The following is a 16,217-nucleotide window of genomic DNA, read 5'->3' as shown; positions in this document are numbered from 1 at the left end:
TTCTCCCCTCGTCTTCTCCGCTCTGATTTCAAGTTGATTTTCTTCGTCGTTTCAATCGCAGGTTCTCCTTGGCGCGACAAAATATCTCTGGCGATTCTAGAGTTGCAAGAAAAAGGGGTGATCCAGATACTCTACGACAAGTGGTGGAAAAACACCGGCGACGTTTGCAATCGCGACGAAAAGAGCAAGGAGAGCAAAGCTAACGCATTGGGGGTGGAAAATATCGGTGAGACTTTTACCAAACATTCTTCTGTTTTCTACCACCGATATTTCTACTCTACTCTATCGTCGTACAAAAAAAACACACAATTTTTCCACCGTATTGTACACGTGCTGAATTAATACATTCCATCTTTTTCATTCTTCGTCGGCTCGTTTCCCCGAATTATTTTCAGACCTCGATTCGACCCCGGCCAACCCCTGCCTGCACTCGTAGGGTTAATGGAATTAGGGGTGTAAAAAAATGTATTACTGTCATCGCCGTCAATTTTATTGATACGCTCATCGCCGTCGTTAACGTCATTCCAAGCAAAATTGCATACCGCTACCCTCCCTCCGCCAATTTTTACGGGGGATGTTCAATTATTTTTATCATCGGTGCGTTCGGCTAATCGCGCCGGTCGACTACGTTATAATATTTGATAGTTGAAAAAAATAGTCGGAACGAGGACCAAGATGTTCGGCGGGGTAGGATCCATTAATCTCGAAGGAAAAAATTTAGTTGAAAAAAAAAATCTTTGCCAAACCGCACGAAGAACTCTTCGGGGGCGGTGAACTCTCACAATTTCTTTGCCCTGGCTCAAGTAGTTTTCTGTTTTCGCTTTAAATTTATGGGCCGATCGCAACAAGTTTTTCTATTCGTTGTAGTGGTGGCGCGGGTGTACCCGTACATCCTCCGTATGACTGGATACGGCGAACGTGTACGTGTACCTTTTGTACGTAACTTTTTGCCGAGATGAATTATAGGTAAAAAGAGGCGCAAAACCGGTATTAAATCAATCGGGATCGGTGGCCCGGTTATATGAGGTACAAAGTTGTCGGTATTCTTCGGTTAGCTGGCAGTGTAGCAAAACTTGAAGGGGTGTGTATCGGATAACCGGAAATCGTCTTTATTATACCTTGAAGTATACGGGTAGCCGTGAATTCGGTATATGCAGATAGTAGCTCGCTCGTCGGCTCAGCGACGGCGGTGTGCTGCCGGAAATGAAACTTTCTACTTCCGGTTTCCAGGCATCGCCTAAATCACGCCGCACTGAAGTTATGCAAATCCCAACACCAGCCGACCCACCCGGGCGAGATGAATTTACGAACCACTCGTGAATTATTATATTCATTGTATATATGTTGAACAAATTTTTTTCAAATTTCCTTTTCTCTTTTATTTGCGCGTCTCTCGCCTTTTTTCAAACCACGAACTTTGATAAGCTCGCATCTCGAGGGGGAGGGGGGGGGGGGGAGGGGGTAGGTATCGTACAGAGGTCGGACTCGCAGCTGGACGAAAACGAAGGAAGCAACAATCGCCGCTATTTGCGACGCGGTCCACGAAGAATGATAATATTGATTGCGGTTCGAGTCACGGTGGGCATAGAAGATAAGGTCTTACACGAGGGGGGGATGGGGGTGGTAGGGACGTCGCGACGTCGCGCGTCGCGCGCTGTAGTCTTGGGGCGGGAGGTCGACGATGGAAAAATGGGCAAGTTTTGATAAAGTCGCGGCCCGCCCGTACCATGAATACATAGTAGCACCTAGACGTCTGGTATGGCCGTAGAGAGTCTCGCTCGGTGTAACGCGGATACATAGCGTACCTCGTAGCGTCTCGTCTCTCGAGTTTTATAGGACGCGGGGTCTCCGCGGCTACCCCATCCCCTCGAAGCAACTGTGGGGATCCGTCAGAAGGGCGAGCTCTCGGGTCAAAGAATACGGAACGAAAGACTCCCGGGGCCAAAATATAAGGAGGGGCAAAGGGCGAGGAGCGAGAACGAAATAAAATCCCGACGCACACTCACGCGCACGCACACGCACACACACACACACCGACGATCCCTGATTTCCGAGGGAAGATTTATATTCAGACCACGATTTGCACAGGCGTTTAAACTACCCCTGATAAATTCAACCTACGTACACCGGGTTACGCTGCACCACACGTATTATACAAGATGTCCATGAGAAGTATTAAATACGGTCTATGGTGTCGGGAAGGCGGATAGCGGAGAGTAAAGCTAAATTATATACGGCGGACATGTATCCTCCTTCCTCGTCATTTTCACCGGCGGGCGAGCCGACAACTCGGAATTATCGGAGAAAAAAAATACGCCCGAGGTGATTCCGATGACCTCTGCGAGGAGTAGCGCGGGATTTTCTCCCGGGCCGAAATGGCCCCTCGAAATAGAAAGCTCTGAAATATACACCGTACATAAGACCGACGTCGTTCTCTCGGATTCGTTTCCTTCGAAATGATTCGCGAATGATGAACGACGCCGACTTCCTGGAGACCGAACGGCAATAAAGGGATGAAAAGAGCCTCGCCCGAAGAGGAGCTTCCCTGAGTCGATAACTCAATTAGCCGTCCCCCGTCGAAACGAAAAAGGGGAGGGAGGGAGGGAGGTTACGCGATAGGGCAGCTCGCTCCGTTTCGGCTTTCGACACCCCTTAAACGGTGCGCTTTTATCCCCGAAATATATTTACTCGCTCGCTAGCGGCGAAGCGGCGTTAGTGGTGGCAAAATATTTTTTTCCGCCAAAATATTTCCCACGGGAATACCGAGTGCAGGGATCTAGGGGTACGTATGTAAACGGGGTCGTTACACAGACCGCGCGATGCCGGATTTCGGGAGAAGGAGGGGGCAAAGGGGGTGGCGATGGCAAAATTGAACCCCCCCCCCGTCGTAAATTAGGCGGCACGTTGGATATCGGTGGGTTAACCGAGTTCAGTTTCAAATTACCATCCACGCGACGCACGTTCGAGGACGAAACGCCGACGCCGAGGACAACCTGGAGGCTGGAGTCACCGCCTCCGCATCTCTCCCGGCTCGTTCCGTAACCCCGCGAACTGAGAGAACTGAGAGAAGGGAAGGGAAATTTACAATGGGGAAGCGCTTATTTGAATGCAAATAGGAACGTCCGAAAGTCTTTGTAAATTGTGACGAATGGCAAGGGTACCGGTCCTCCCTCCCTCCCCCGGAAACCCTTGAAACTCGCGGGCCCTTTCCACCCTCCTCATTTGGTACCGTGTGGTGTGTACCGGTTCTCGATCCCTTCGCCACTCGCTCCTCCCGTCGGCCCTATGACGAGAGGCGTAAGGAGAGCCCTCGAAGTTCAAGTACGGAACTTAATGTACACGCGCTACCGTAGACGATGTCCCTTCGACGCGAACATTATACACGTTCTACACACACACACACGCCCGTATTTTACATAATTTTCGTTTGTACGCACAACAAACATTGACTTTCATATAATTTATCCGATTGTCTCGAAAATCAGGTGGCGTCTTCGTGGTTCTGCTGTGCGGACTCGCCCTCGCCATACTCGTAGCTATCCTCGAATTTTGTTGGAACTCCAAGAAACACGCGCAATCAGACAGGGTGAGTAAAACTCCTTGGAAGTTGCACGCGTTAAGTTTGTTCTCGTTAAGGTAAATCTTGAGTTATAATTGTACGCACGGTTTAATTCCCGCTGGGGATAAGGACCTGAAAAACTCGCTGCAGGTGTTGCCAACTTTGATGAGAGTGAGAGAGAGAGAGAAAAAGGAAAAAAACAGAAAAAGAAAAAAAGTAAAAAGAAAAAGAAAACTTCCCTTCTCGGGTTCACCGCACGTCCAAAGATGTTTTACTAATTAGTTATAACGAGAGCCAAGTTTCACGAGCTACCGTATAGTCCACGGGTCTTCCATATCCCGTGATAATAAAACCCATCAATATTGGCAATTCGCGTCTCTTCGTTGATTAAAATATTCAATAAAATTTTGCATGAATTTCTCACATATATTTGTCGGTTTTCGCTTATAACGTACATATGTACATCGTGTAAATTTATATATATCTATATATATATTTGTAACGTCCCGTACATTGTGTGGTCGATGTGTTTTTGTAACATATTTCGTTGTCGTGTATTCGCTGCCAATTTTTCGCAACCAACGAAAAATCCTGATCCCGATACGAAAACCAACTCGAAGTCACTCTGCGCGGAGATGGCATCCGAATTGAGATTCGCCGTGAGATGTGGATCTCGCCAAAGGCCGGCTACGAAACAGAGGATATCACGCGAGGGTCATCTCCCTTGTCCACGGTGTAGTCCCGGCGCTTCCCTTAGGAGAGGGAGGTACTGCGGCCACGAGGAAACCACATACGTACCTAGCATCGAGTTGCCTCGACTAAATGGTGTAAGTCGCGTCCTGCCTAACGGCGCGAAGTCCCAAAAATCTCTTCTATTTTTTTCCGTTTACTTTCATCCATTCGTCACCCTTCTCCGCATCCCCCCTCTGCTTTTCATTCGATGCTTCGCAGCTGTGTGTTTTTATTTTCGTTTCTATTTTTCATTAAACTATATACATCAAAATCGTGATACATTTTGTTGGAAACCAAAGAAAAAAGAAATTCATCGTTTCGTTGATTGACTTTCCTCGTTGATTTGGTTTTATTTTTTCACATGTTTCTCGGCTCTTCGATGTCGTTTGTCAAATGATTACGTGATTGCAAGCTCTTTGAATTTTGAGTTCGTTCGTTGTGCACGGTGTTTTGTTTTTCTTCGATATCGTGATTATTTGAACATATTTTTCAATATCTCAGTGTATACGTATATTTACTACACGCATCGTGTATGTGTATGTATATATAACTGCATTTGGCACGGTGTATGTCGTATACGATTTATCCAACGCCGACTGACGATACGTGTGGCTTGAATCACATTGTTCCGCAGCCCGGTACATAATTAACCATAAATATGTGTTCACATAATATTTTACGTAACATTCACGTCGCTGAATATCACGCGGTGCATGGAACAGCTCACGATACGAAACGCAACAGGGAAACGATTGTTCGTTATTTCAATGGAACACACATCGCGCGCTTGAAAATCGATAACTTTCGGTATTCGAACCGCCGGATTAATTTCCATGTTGATTTTTTGCCAACTATTCGACGCGTTCGTTTCGATTCCGACCACTTTGAATTTCGCGAGTTATTTCACGGAAGTATTTAGTTTCGCGTAAAAGCGCGATTGTTAAGCGCATACCGCCGATTTACGTCGATGTAAATCGGGTTACTCGTTAGCCAGTGATTTTTGGAAAAAGAACGGGCGAACCGTGCAAGCGAAATAAATCACTGGCTCTATTAGGAAACGCTTTGTCAGCCTCAAAACAAGCTGCAGAGTCGACGGATTCGAGAAAATCACCTACGAGTAGTAGTCGTCGAGTCCGATTTGAATTCAATGGGGGAACGAATAACGTCTCTCACTCCGGTTGTCCGTACAGTTTTCCGGTAAAACTAACTTTGAAAATGTGAAAAAATTGGACTCGAAAAATTCTTAATTTTTACCGAGGTGCGCACCACCCGTTCGTCGCACGCCCCCCCCCCCCCAAAAAGTTTTCGGAGGTATGGAAACAACTGCTTCGCGAAATAGAGTTCGTCAAAGTTCGTCGGTAGGAATTTGCATGCTTGCTTCGCACTAGCTCTTATAAATAGTTGTCGGGTATATCCACATCGTCGAACTAACGTTAGTTGGCATTGCGCAATGAGTTACCCGCCCGGAAGTAGGACGCTGGGATATCCAGATGTCTGGGTGTATCCAGGATCCGGGATGAGTAAGGTTTTTTGAAAGTTTACGGCGTGGTGTAAATAAGATAATTTTTCAACTAATTCCGCGACTAGTTTCCCGTAGCGAATTTAATCGGAAGAGTGTTTTCCGACCCCGCGGATACTTTCGTTTTCGTTTGCGAAAATCAAGGACCTTCGAAGTCGCGAAACCGAATCCGCGACGAGGGCGGACCGCGCAGTAATCTTGGAGATAAAATGGAAATAAAAACAAATCCCAAGTGATCCTGACGAGCAAATAGCTCGGTGAGTCTTTTTATATTCACGTTCATCTCTTTGTACTTTTGCGAGAAAGGCTGAAGGAAAGCACCACGCGGAAAGAGGGCAGCCGCCGACCGTTTAGGGCAAAAATTTAGAGCCGGTAAAAAGACTTGATGAAGTCGCGTGCGGGAGTAGCGTCAGCGCCGGTCTTTGCTGACGGGGAAAAAGACTGCCTTATGTTTTACGGTAAAAATTAACGGTGGCCGTTGAAACGCCGGTGGGAAAGGGTGGGGAAAGTCAGCCAGCCAAGTTTTAGGGGAAACAATTTATTTGTCGAAACACCAAACTCCGAAGTTTTCAAGGGTCTTTTATGCATACAGCCGGCGTGAGAGCACCGGATGTTGACTTTTATAAAGCAACTTGTACACGGAACGCGCTCGAGTTTAGCCGGGTGTCGATCCGAACGTTGAAAGAAGAAATGAAAAAAGCAGCGAATGTCAAAATGCGTATTTTTCGATCTCTCGTTGAATCCCTGAAGAAATTCGATCGAGCAAAAAACCCGCTTCGTCGACGTTATTTTTCCCTCTTACCGAATATTCGTCTCGATTGACTTCGGGCTGATTTATAACTGAAGTAAAATTCTGACGAAATTCGTCCGAACGAGGCGTATCTCGTCGACTGAGCTCTCTTCGGCTCATCGCCGCCGCTTCTTCGCCCGGTTTACCGAGTGGGTACTTCTGTTTTTCCGTTCATCGATGAGACGCGGGAAAAACGGAGCTGAAAAAGCAAGCTGGAAACGTTCCGCAGAAAGAGAGAAAAAAGAAAAAAACGAAAAAACGAAAAAACGAAAAGGAACAAAGGACAAAAAATAATTACGACGATAATAATAATATCTCGAACAATGGGAGAATCGGAACAAAGAGGTGAAGTTGACCTCCACCGCGAAACTGTCAACTATTAAATGTTATCAACTTCCAAGAGCTCCTCGGAAAGGACTTCTTTTATTCCACTCTTTTATTGCATTATTCTTATTTACTTTTATCCTCGTAATATTCTCAACTCGGAAGATAGATTCAACTTTTCTTTACTCTTCTCCTGGCCGCTTCACCTGTTCTTAAAGTCGATAGCCCCATACGTGACCCGTTCCCGTGGCGTGTAACCCTAACGTATTTATCGAGACTTGAGAGTCACCCCGTTTCGAGAAAGGCAAGTTTCTTCTTGAGTCCAATAAAAATTTGGGTGAAAAGATTCGGAATTGATTTCAGAGGAAAGCTGGAAAACCAGATTTTCGACATTCATTTGAAAGAAAAGCTCTGCTCGGACGAGGTATAAAAATTATTCCAATCTGAGATTCTCTTATGTATTTCGCGTCGAGTTTCGGAGCTCGAAATTTTAAAGCGTTCGAAAAATCTTTTCGTCGTCATATAGGTACCGCCGCAGATGGTTCTTCGCGTTATCCGGTATCTGCAGGTGTTCGTCACGTTCTTGAATTCATATGGAAATTTTAGCTCGGTAGAAAAATTTCCCGCGACTCAAATCGCAATTGCAGCTCCCGAGCTAGGAATCTTACGAGCGATAAACCATCGATTTCAACCAATATGAGTTCAAACCATTCGATCTTTGTTCAGTTTTATTTTTTTTTCTCTTTTTACTCCCGCACTCACCGAACTGTACCAGGGTAAACCGAAGCGAGAGAAATGGCGGAACACCGGGGAGCTATAGGAATGGCCAAACTTCCTATTAAACCGACTTCCGGGGACGAAGCCTCCGCGACGTTGTTTAGTTTTCGTCCTATGCCTATAACTTGCCCGTGTGTTAGAAACAACTAAAACTGACTAGTTTAGCTATACATTTGATTTCTCTCTACTCTACAGTCGAAGTACGCGAGCTCTAATTAACAACTGCCCTACAAATTGTCGAGAACATTTCTCTCTACTCGAGGTTTAATTGATGAAAGAGCGAAGTTCTTCGGCTCCTCTCTCTACCCTCTCGCGTGCACCGGATGCCGCCGCACCGTGGTGAAATTTTTGTTGAAAACAAAGAAAAAAAAAAAAAACTTCGCGACACGTCGAAAACGCTATAATCTAGAAGCGCGGACGCGGAATGCGCACAGATTATTCGCTCGGACCGGGTAATGAAAAAAAAAAATTCACGTTCACGAGGCGCCGTTATATTCAATTGACTATCACGAGCGGGTGACGAGCTTCGCAGTTTTTAAATACTATGAGCTTCGAATCGTCACCGTAATCTGGCTAATAGCAACTGGTAATTTCATGTATCGTTTGTCAAACCTTGCGTCATCGATTTATCATCCCGAAATCATTTGGAGGGAGATAGAAGAATAGAGGGAAAAGTGATTTCTCGATATAGCTAACACTGATAATGATTCCCAGCAGGAGGCTGGGGCGTTGCCGATGACGGAGATGAAGAAGTCATTGAGCTTCGAAGTAGCCACATGCAGGGGAGTTGGACGGGGCGGGGGGAACACCTAGCACAGGCCTCCTCCTCGTCTGCAACCACCGCCATGCAGAACCCCGACGCACACTCACCCACCGCCACCGCCCCCGTTACTTCCACCCCCGCCCCCTCACACACACGCGCATCACTCGCACGCGCACGCCCACTCTCACACGCACACGCACAAACATCATCAGCCACCCCCGCCGAGGCTGAGACGGGACTCTTCCGGCATCGGGTCGGCTCAAGGTGAGTAAAATTTTTTTATTCTAGCGATTCTCTTCGACGTCCTCGTTACCCCGCGGCCATCCCTCTGTTAGTTCGTCTGATTCACCTGATCGCAGTCCGCGATTTACACCGCGTAACGTCATTTACAAACGCGCGTGACGTATCCCACCCTTTGGATTCCACACTCTCTCTGCGCCGCTGTGGGGAATTGTCGGAGAGCTTGTTAGGCGATAAACTTTTAAATTTGAACCGGCGCGGATGACGTGCGAATTGAATATTGAATGTCGAAGCTGAGAGCTTTCATGCGGGGGCGAACCACCCCCGGAAATATCCGGTGTCCGCGCCGGGGTTCGTTCCTTCCAATTTCGACCCACTCCTCGTCCCTCGCGGATCAGCTGCAAATATGATTGAAAAAAAGAAAGAGGAAGAAAAAAAAAACGGACGAAAGATACACCCGTTCCAAGTGCACAGGTGTTCGCTTGGACTGCCGACGAATGGAACGGGGGATGTAAACGTGATTCGAAACAAGGGAGATTCGAAAATTTTAGGAGAGATGCGTGGCGTAAGGTATACGTAGCGCGGAATTATTGCTAGATGTTTACTGACCGGAATATAATTTTGACAGGAGGTGACCACCCTGAGAGCATACTCTGGAGGTTCGACTGCGACCTGGCGGGTGAACCCGACGTCATTATATCGCCCCCACCTCCGCCACCTCCGCCGTCCGCAGCGGTATCCCGAACTACAACCCTTTGACCAATACTTGAGGAGGTGCCCACCGGAGTTCCCGTCCAAAAAAATTTACCCTCGAGCGCCTCAGCCCTTGTCGCGAATGTGGACCAAAAGGAAACGTGCTTATAGCACATGGTGAAAACCAAAGACGATGATGATCCGTAATTTTTATTGTACAGTAGAACGAGGACGCTCTAACGAATTGGCCAAGAGAGATGAATTATAATTGAAAGGACATCTTCACCGGTCGAGTCCGGCAAAAAAAAAAAAATGAAGACGTCGTACAGGCTCGATATTCGTCAAGATATTGAAGAGATCCTGCGTCAGAATTGGTGATTCGTCGAGATTAGGTGAAGTCCTTCGAGCAAATGAATTTCGAGTGACTCGGTTCGTTGAGATCTGAATTTCTCACGACTCGTTCGGTGTTGTAATATGCATACGATACGTAATATACGAATCATGAAGAATCAAACGATCATCGGACGATCAATTACGGTGTTTGTAAAATACAGTTTGAATGTAAAAAAAATAATAATAATCACAATAGCGTAAAGGCATAACGATATAACGATAATAATATAAAAATTAATTATTAAATTAATGCGAAAATCGGAGACACGTACACATAACGAGAACCGTGTATCATATAGGAATGTCTGATTCGTTATTAAACGAGTTTGATTATACCCCTATAGCTAGTCAAAGTTTTTATACACAAGTTATCTACGAACGAATAAAAACAATGAAAAACATTACAATGTGAAACGAAGAAGAAAGAAAACTGAAAAGAATCCGACGGTACACAAAATAATATCATAGACTACTTGTGAATTCTTATCCCAAGAATAATCGGAGTGTGCTTGCAGCCAGCGGGTACGCTTCCTGTACCAAAATTTCGAGTAAAATGTGTAACTAAGCTGTATTATACGTTGAGCAATTAGACCTTGTATAAAATTGAGATTATATAGAGAAAAAGGGGGAGAGAGGGAGCGAGAGAGAGAAAGGAGAAAATGGGAAAAACGGTAGCTGAATTTATAAAAAGATATTTTGGGTAAAATTAGACACACGCCCTTTGGCGAAGAGGGTTGTGCTTGATTTTCTTCTATTCCTTGTTTTCGTTTTTTTTTTTTTTTTTTTCAAATTGTTTATCACCAGAAAAATTCGCGTCTTGTATAGTAATTATATTATTGTACACAATACCGTTAGTCGTTGGATTAAAATATTGTTAGTTAAAGTATTGGATATATAGGTATTAAGAGATGAGATGTTTAGCTGAATATAAGTAAGAGTGTTTCAGTCGTATTTTGACACAGAAGAGAGAACGAAATAACAATTATAATAAAATTATGATAAGAAATCAAACTACGAAATGAACTAATAATTAAATGATTCTCACAAAATGGTCATACAAACGATTTATAGTGTTGAGTGATTTTCACAAGATAATATTATTATATAATAATATATATATAAATATATCTTGTTTATATATATATAAATATATTGAATTTGTTACGTAGGCTATTACCGATGAATAATTAAATTTTATCAAGCAGAAATAATTTAGTTAAAAAAAACTCTAACGAAACGAGAAAAAAAAAAAAAATACCCGTGAACGTCTTAATTTTTTCGTGGTACAAATTTTGAATTGGAAAAAATCAAGATTTGAAAGAATGAAAGAAAGAAAGAAATAAAAAAGAAACTGAAACAAACCAAGCGCGAATAGTGCCAAAATTGGAGAAAAAATAATAAGAAGTAACATCTACAATTGTGACCAAAGAATCGTTTGATGATAATCGAGCGGTGCGTCTGATGGACGTAGCTAGTGAAAAATGAATAGATATTATTACCTATATTTTAATCGTTCGAATTAATCGTGAAACAAAATAACGAAAGCAAGGTGAATACCTCATCGCATCGGTTTCAGAAGAGATACAAGAAAAAAACGCGAATTTGTTCACAGGAAGCCAAACTTATGAAGTCGGTCAAAAGTGAAAAGAAAGTCTATAAAACTTATTTCTTCGTTCACGCGGCGTACGTCCAGCAGCCCCGTGACCCGGAAAGCACAAAATTCGCGCCCCCGTATCGTGTTTTCATTTTTCCTCCATCTTTGCTCAGACTTCAGAGACATTCGGATCATTTTTCAGCAGATTTTTGCACCCCAGAGGTACGAAAGCAACTCCGCATTTTCAAGTCGACGGGGATCAACGACCCTGTAGAGTATTCGAAAACGAAGCAAATGCTCTGTGACAAAAATGTAGGTTGTAAATCGTGAACAAACGTCTTTCAATTCGTGTAACTTTCATTCATTTGCACACTACATGAGAATCCCGACTCAAAGATAACCCTGTAGTCATTTCCATGAACTTTCCGTAAAAAAAGAAACCAAAGAGAATAAAAAAAAAAATAATTTATGGTAAACGTATGCTTGTGAAGAGTGTCAAAATGTTCGCCGAAAACTCCCGAAGACCCCGGATACTTTGTCTATACAAAAATAAAGCATTTCAACAATACAATTATGTTTTATTAACAAGAGTATATAGTACAACTATATGATATAGTATTATGTGAATATAAAGATAAATTTCATCAATGGGGATGAAACCCTGAAAAGTTCGTTGGGAAGGGGAAGAAAAAAAAATGGTCTAGAAATAACGATGATATTATTATGATATAAAAGTAAGAATTTCCGTAATGTCATTATCATCCGTTCGCGGAGAATCACGAAGGTCTAATAATAAGCTGAACTAACAAAGAGATTTAGCTTGCAGAGGAGATGAAAAAAGGAAATAATGTCGATGTGGTATATTTTGAAAGAGAGCACTCCTTTTTGTGTGTGTGTGTTTTTTTTTTTTTTTCTTTCTTCCGCTTCATCATGATTATATCTTTGTGAACGTTTCTTAATCCGATCCTAATTGCCATTTAATTGCCCTTCGTTAATTGGCGAATTACGCAACGCCACTTTCAGCTTTTAGAGGGTACGCGGCCAGGAGGCTAAAGTGAAAAGCCGAAAAATAGAGTGACGAAAAGCAGGAGAAGCTGGGAAATGAAGAGATAAAAAGTCAGCCTACTAACGACCCATTGACAGAGTCCTCACTTACACTCGCTACATAATTTACCGATTCTGTTCCTCCGCCGCGCCCTCCGTTCCCCAAAGTTCTCAAACGGGGGCGGAATTCGTCCGGAGCTTTTTCCTCACCCTTACACATACTAAAACTCAACCGAAAAAGGTGAGTACAGTGAATCAAGGTGACAGTGGGCGCCCCGCAGAAAAGATTCCGAGAGGATTCTCTCACGTATACGTGATACGCGGGCGGATTCGGAGCTAAGCGAACCACCCGCACAGAGATTTCATCAATCACTTCCCTACGACTCACGACATACACCGGGTGCTCCGATAAAAAGTAACACCGAACACCTAATACCCTATTTTCGAATCGATTTCTACAGTTTGTAGTCTCCAATGGGTTTTTCTTTGAACGATAATCCATCGTAATTTTCAGTTTCAGTGATTTTTTTTTCTTCATACATACGTTTATCTGCTGTGCCGACCGTTCTTGAATTATTTTCTTTTCGAAACAGGGGACGAAAATTTTTGGATTTCCCGGTTGGATTTTAGCGGGCTCCCGGTACATGGAGTAACATATTGCTTTTTGATAAAGATGCTTCGCATCTGGAAAGAACGATCCGTCACGGAGTTGTCTTCTTGCTACGGTTACGTTATCCTTCAAGCTTTTTGTCCGTTAGTATGAGTCAGAACTAATCGACCCTTAATTGCTCCAGACTCGACCCTGCCCCATGACGAAACGTGGAGCGGTGTAATAAAACACGACCAGAGCTACGTCAGCGTTTAGCTTTTTCGAAATACAAGTAAGATGTTTTCTACGAGTACACAAGTTTTCGTGAATTACAATTCCAAGCTGTAAATCCAAGTTTTTCTGGTTAGTTTGAAACCTTTTAGAAGTAATTTTCATTTTCTCACCCCTTGAAAATTTTCGTAGCAACAGATACTGCAACAACGTGACTTATACCAAAGTTCCGGTGGGTTCTTATCCATCCTGTACGACTGGAAAAAATATCGTGGGTATACGTGTGTAAAGAAAAAAGAAAGAAACTCATCCAACCCCTGGAAAAGGGTGTAAAAAATCCCTGCGCAGTAGATAGAAATATATTTATAAACTGATCTCAAAATTCATCTGCAAATATTGCGTGGGACAGACGAAAAAGTAGATGAAGGAAAAATGAAGGGAGGAGCCGGGAGAGGACGCAGGAAATTAAAAACGGAGGGAAATTTCAGAGCCGGGGATGAGAAATCGAATCCACGTATATTTTTTTAATCTTACTTCATCGGAGAAAAACCAGAACAAAATGGCAGATTATTGACCGATCCTCGATTTTGTTTTTAGCCATCCCTCGTTCTTTATTTCTGATATCTTTAGAAAAATGTAATGGACGTTAAAGATTGCTGCGACAAGAAAAATGGAATTACCTGATATAATTTGATAATGATGGATCTAAGCTCAACGTCAGACGCGAAATCGGATTCCACACTTTCTTTTTAGAGAAAAAAATTTGATAAGACGACACACACGATTGTCAAAATTTAAAAAATTCATTCGACGATGAGGATATCATAAATGAAATTCTTCGAATGTTACGTAAATTCTTTTGTTCGTTTCGTTCAACTTTCGACAAGGAGATAAGCCGTGGGATTCATATCGACTGTGATTCGATAATACGCGTACCGTTTTTTTTTTTTTATTCAGAAGCAGCTTATCAGATGTGAAATTCTGCTCGCTTCGATCGACGGAAAATACCTGAAAAGAGGGCGATATAACGCGGGCGCGAATATTCAGCTAAATACATAAGCCTCTTTGTTAGAACCACGGTATAAAATTGATGCTGAGATGACGTCTTGAGGATATAGCGACGCGGATCTTAACTTACTTTATCTTCGGCACACTCCACACAAAACCTACTTACCCTTAGGTGTACATACCCGACACTGCAGGCCATTCAACGAATTTTCCTTTGCGTCAGACTGCAGCAACAGCAAGTACGCGGAGGTAAACGATATCGCAAACGGAAAAATTATAATAACAGAATAGAAGAAATTCAATAGCTGTACTTATCTTCCGTAGAATTGAATAATAAACTGCAGGGGTGACCCTTGAGCGATCCATACGGTATGTACGATACACAACGGCTGAAATTTATTATTCGAAATTCTTGAAAATCTTTCCATTCTATGATTCACCCCGTGAGAAATGCCATCCGCGGAAGTACGAGATGGGATAGTGAGAAGAATTTGGAACTACGAGTCGAAAATGAAAATCGAACGGAGATAATAGAACAGTAAAATTGGAATGGCTTAGTAAATGAATTTCTCCCAATCCATACGAATGAATGGAATTAATTTGGTTCATTTTAATTAACCATTCGACATTTCACAGTAATAATCTAATCAACGGCTCTTGCATCAGGGCTTCGAATTTCGGCGTTCAGTCTCAAATATATACTCGTAATTTTATACTCTCAAAGCTAGCGGGACAAACTCAATCTTCGTTTCGTTACACGATATGAAATCAAATTTACAGAATCGTTAATAGCTCGAGCAGCAGATAACAAGAATCGAAATTGAATCTCTGCACAAAGACATCTATTGCATGCATACGTGCACGGTAAAATAAATTCGCACGCACGTATGAGACGAGGTGAATTGCGAGATTGAGATATTTCGAGTGCAGCTTCATACCTATTCACGTCAGCGAGTATCCAGTAATAAGGTATCGGACGTCAAGATCAGGCTATGGAAAAGTGGCGCGATATTTTTCGCCTGCAGTTTTCTCGTATCACCAGGCGATACCGGACGGTCGATATACCATTTGGCAGTGCGAAATTTTGGCATTTTGACAACGTTCCACTGCCCTTGGCTTTGCGATGCGGAATTCAATAGGTGTCACCGTTGGCTAACGAGCGATATAAGGACCCTTTAATCTAACGAGCGATTCCTCTTCTTTTGATTTTCTCGCACATGACCGCCGAGGAAGCCTCGCGACGAGATTCAAAATAACTTCGTTGATCTCGGAAACAATGACATCACCGAATTGATGAACTCGTGGCTCTGGATCATAAAGAAGATCTTTCAGATCAATCGAAAACGAACGATTGTAATATGAGTTGTATGAGGTTGGGCCTTTTGACATCTTATAATTGAACAATCTCCGCGAACTGTAAGAATTTAATTGGCAATCTACAATTCGTTAAAAAATTCCGCGCATCCCCGGCTTTGGCTCGCACGATGGCTTTACTGCCGCATCGCGCTTGTCGCTAAAGTCGTCGCTCCGCAATCAGCGGGTTGCGATGCAACCAAATGTGAATGATACCGATTCCTTATCAAAAATGATACTTGAAATATTTTTTCCGCCATCAACATCTTCATTCCTCTAAAATTCGGTTACAGGAAATCAAACGCCATCGAACAAGCCAGAAAGAGCAATTTATAATATAAGGAGGTAAATTGTAACAACGACTGGATTCGTTTTACTTGAAACGTCGATGAAACTGTGAAACAGTAGCGGCGAAGTGAGAGAATACTGGTTTTATTATGGCATCTTTGTCGGCGGTGCGGAGAGGAATGCATTCCCCTCCTCTTGTTTCGTACATCTCATATAGGATTAAGCCTCCGGCAGAACGGCGTATGGGTGTATATCTACAAGCGCATGCAATATGTAGATATAAAAACGGGCTACACTCTCGCATCAGATGATTCAACAAT

General features: G+C 43.2%; 1 protein-coding gene across 9 annotated transcripts in view; it reads left to right on the top strand.

Moving 5' to 3' along the window:
* LOC105692144 (glutamate receptor ionotropic, kainate 2) overlaps positions 1–9,469 on the top strand; it is a 96,239-nt gene extending 86,770 nt beyond the window's left edge. For 4 of the 9 annotated variants that reach the window (XM_048657749.1, XM_048657755.1, XM_048657751.1 and 1 more), the window contains 5 exons: positions 62–226; positions 3,486–3,586; positions 4,180–4,384; positions 8,416–8,728; positions 9,333–9,469. In XM_048657749.1, the coding sequence (XP_048513706.1) occupies positions 62–226; positions 3,486–3,586; positions 4,180–4,384; positions 8,416–8,728; positions 9,333–9,339 (791 nt within the window). In that variant the 3' untranslated portion in view covers positions 9,340–9,469. Of the gene's footprint in view, positions 1–61; positions 227–3,485; positions 3,587–4,179; positions 4,387–8,415; positions 8,729–9,332 lie in introns of those variants that run through there. The other 5 variants (XM_048657752.1, XM_048657754.1, XM_048657750.1 and 2 more) reach the window with 4 other exon arrangements.
* Positions 9,470–16,217: the final 6,748 nt, after the last annotated feature.

This window comes from Athalia rosae, chromosome 6 (genome assembly GCF_917208135.1).
Source record: "Athalia rosae chromosome 6, iyAthRosa1.1, whole genome shotgun sequence".
Taxonomy (NCBI): Eukaryota; Metazoa; Arthropoda; class Insecta; order Hymenoptera; family Athaliidae; genus Athalia; species Athalia rosae.
Note: the sequence above shows the minus strand (reverse complement) of the source record. Positions and strands in the feature narration are given on the sequence as shown.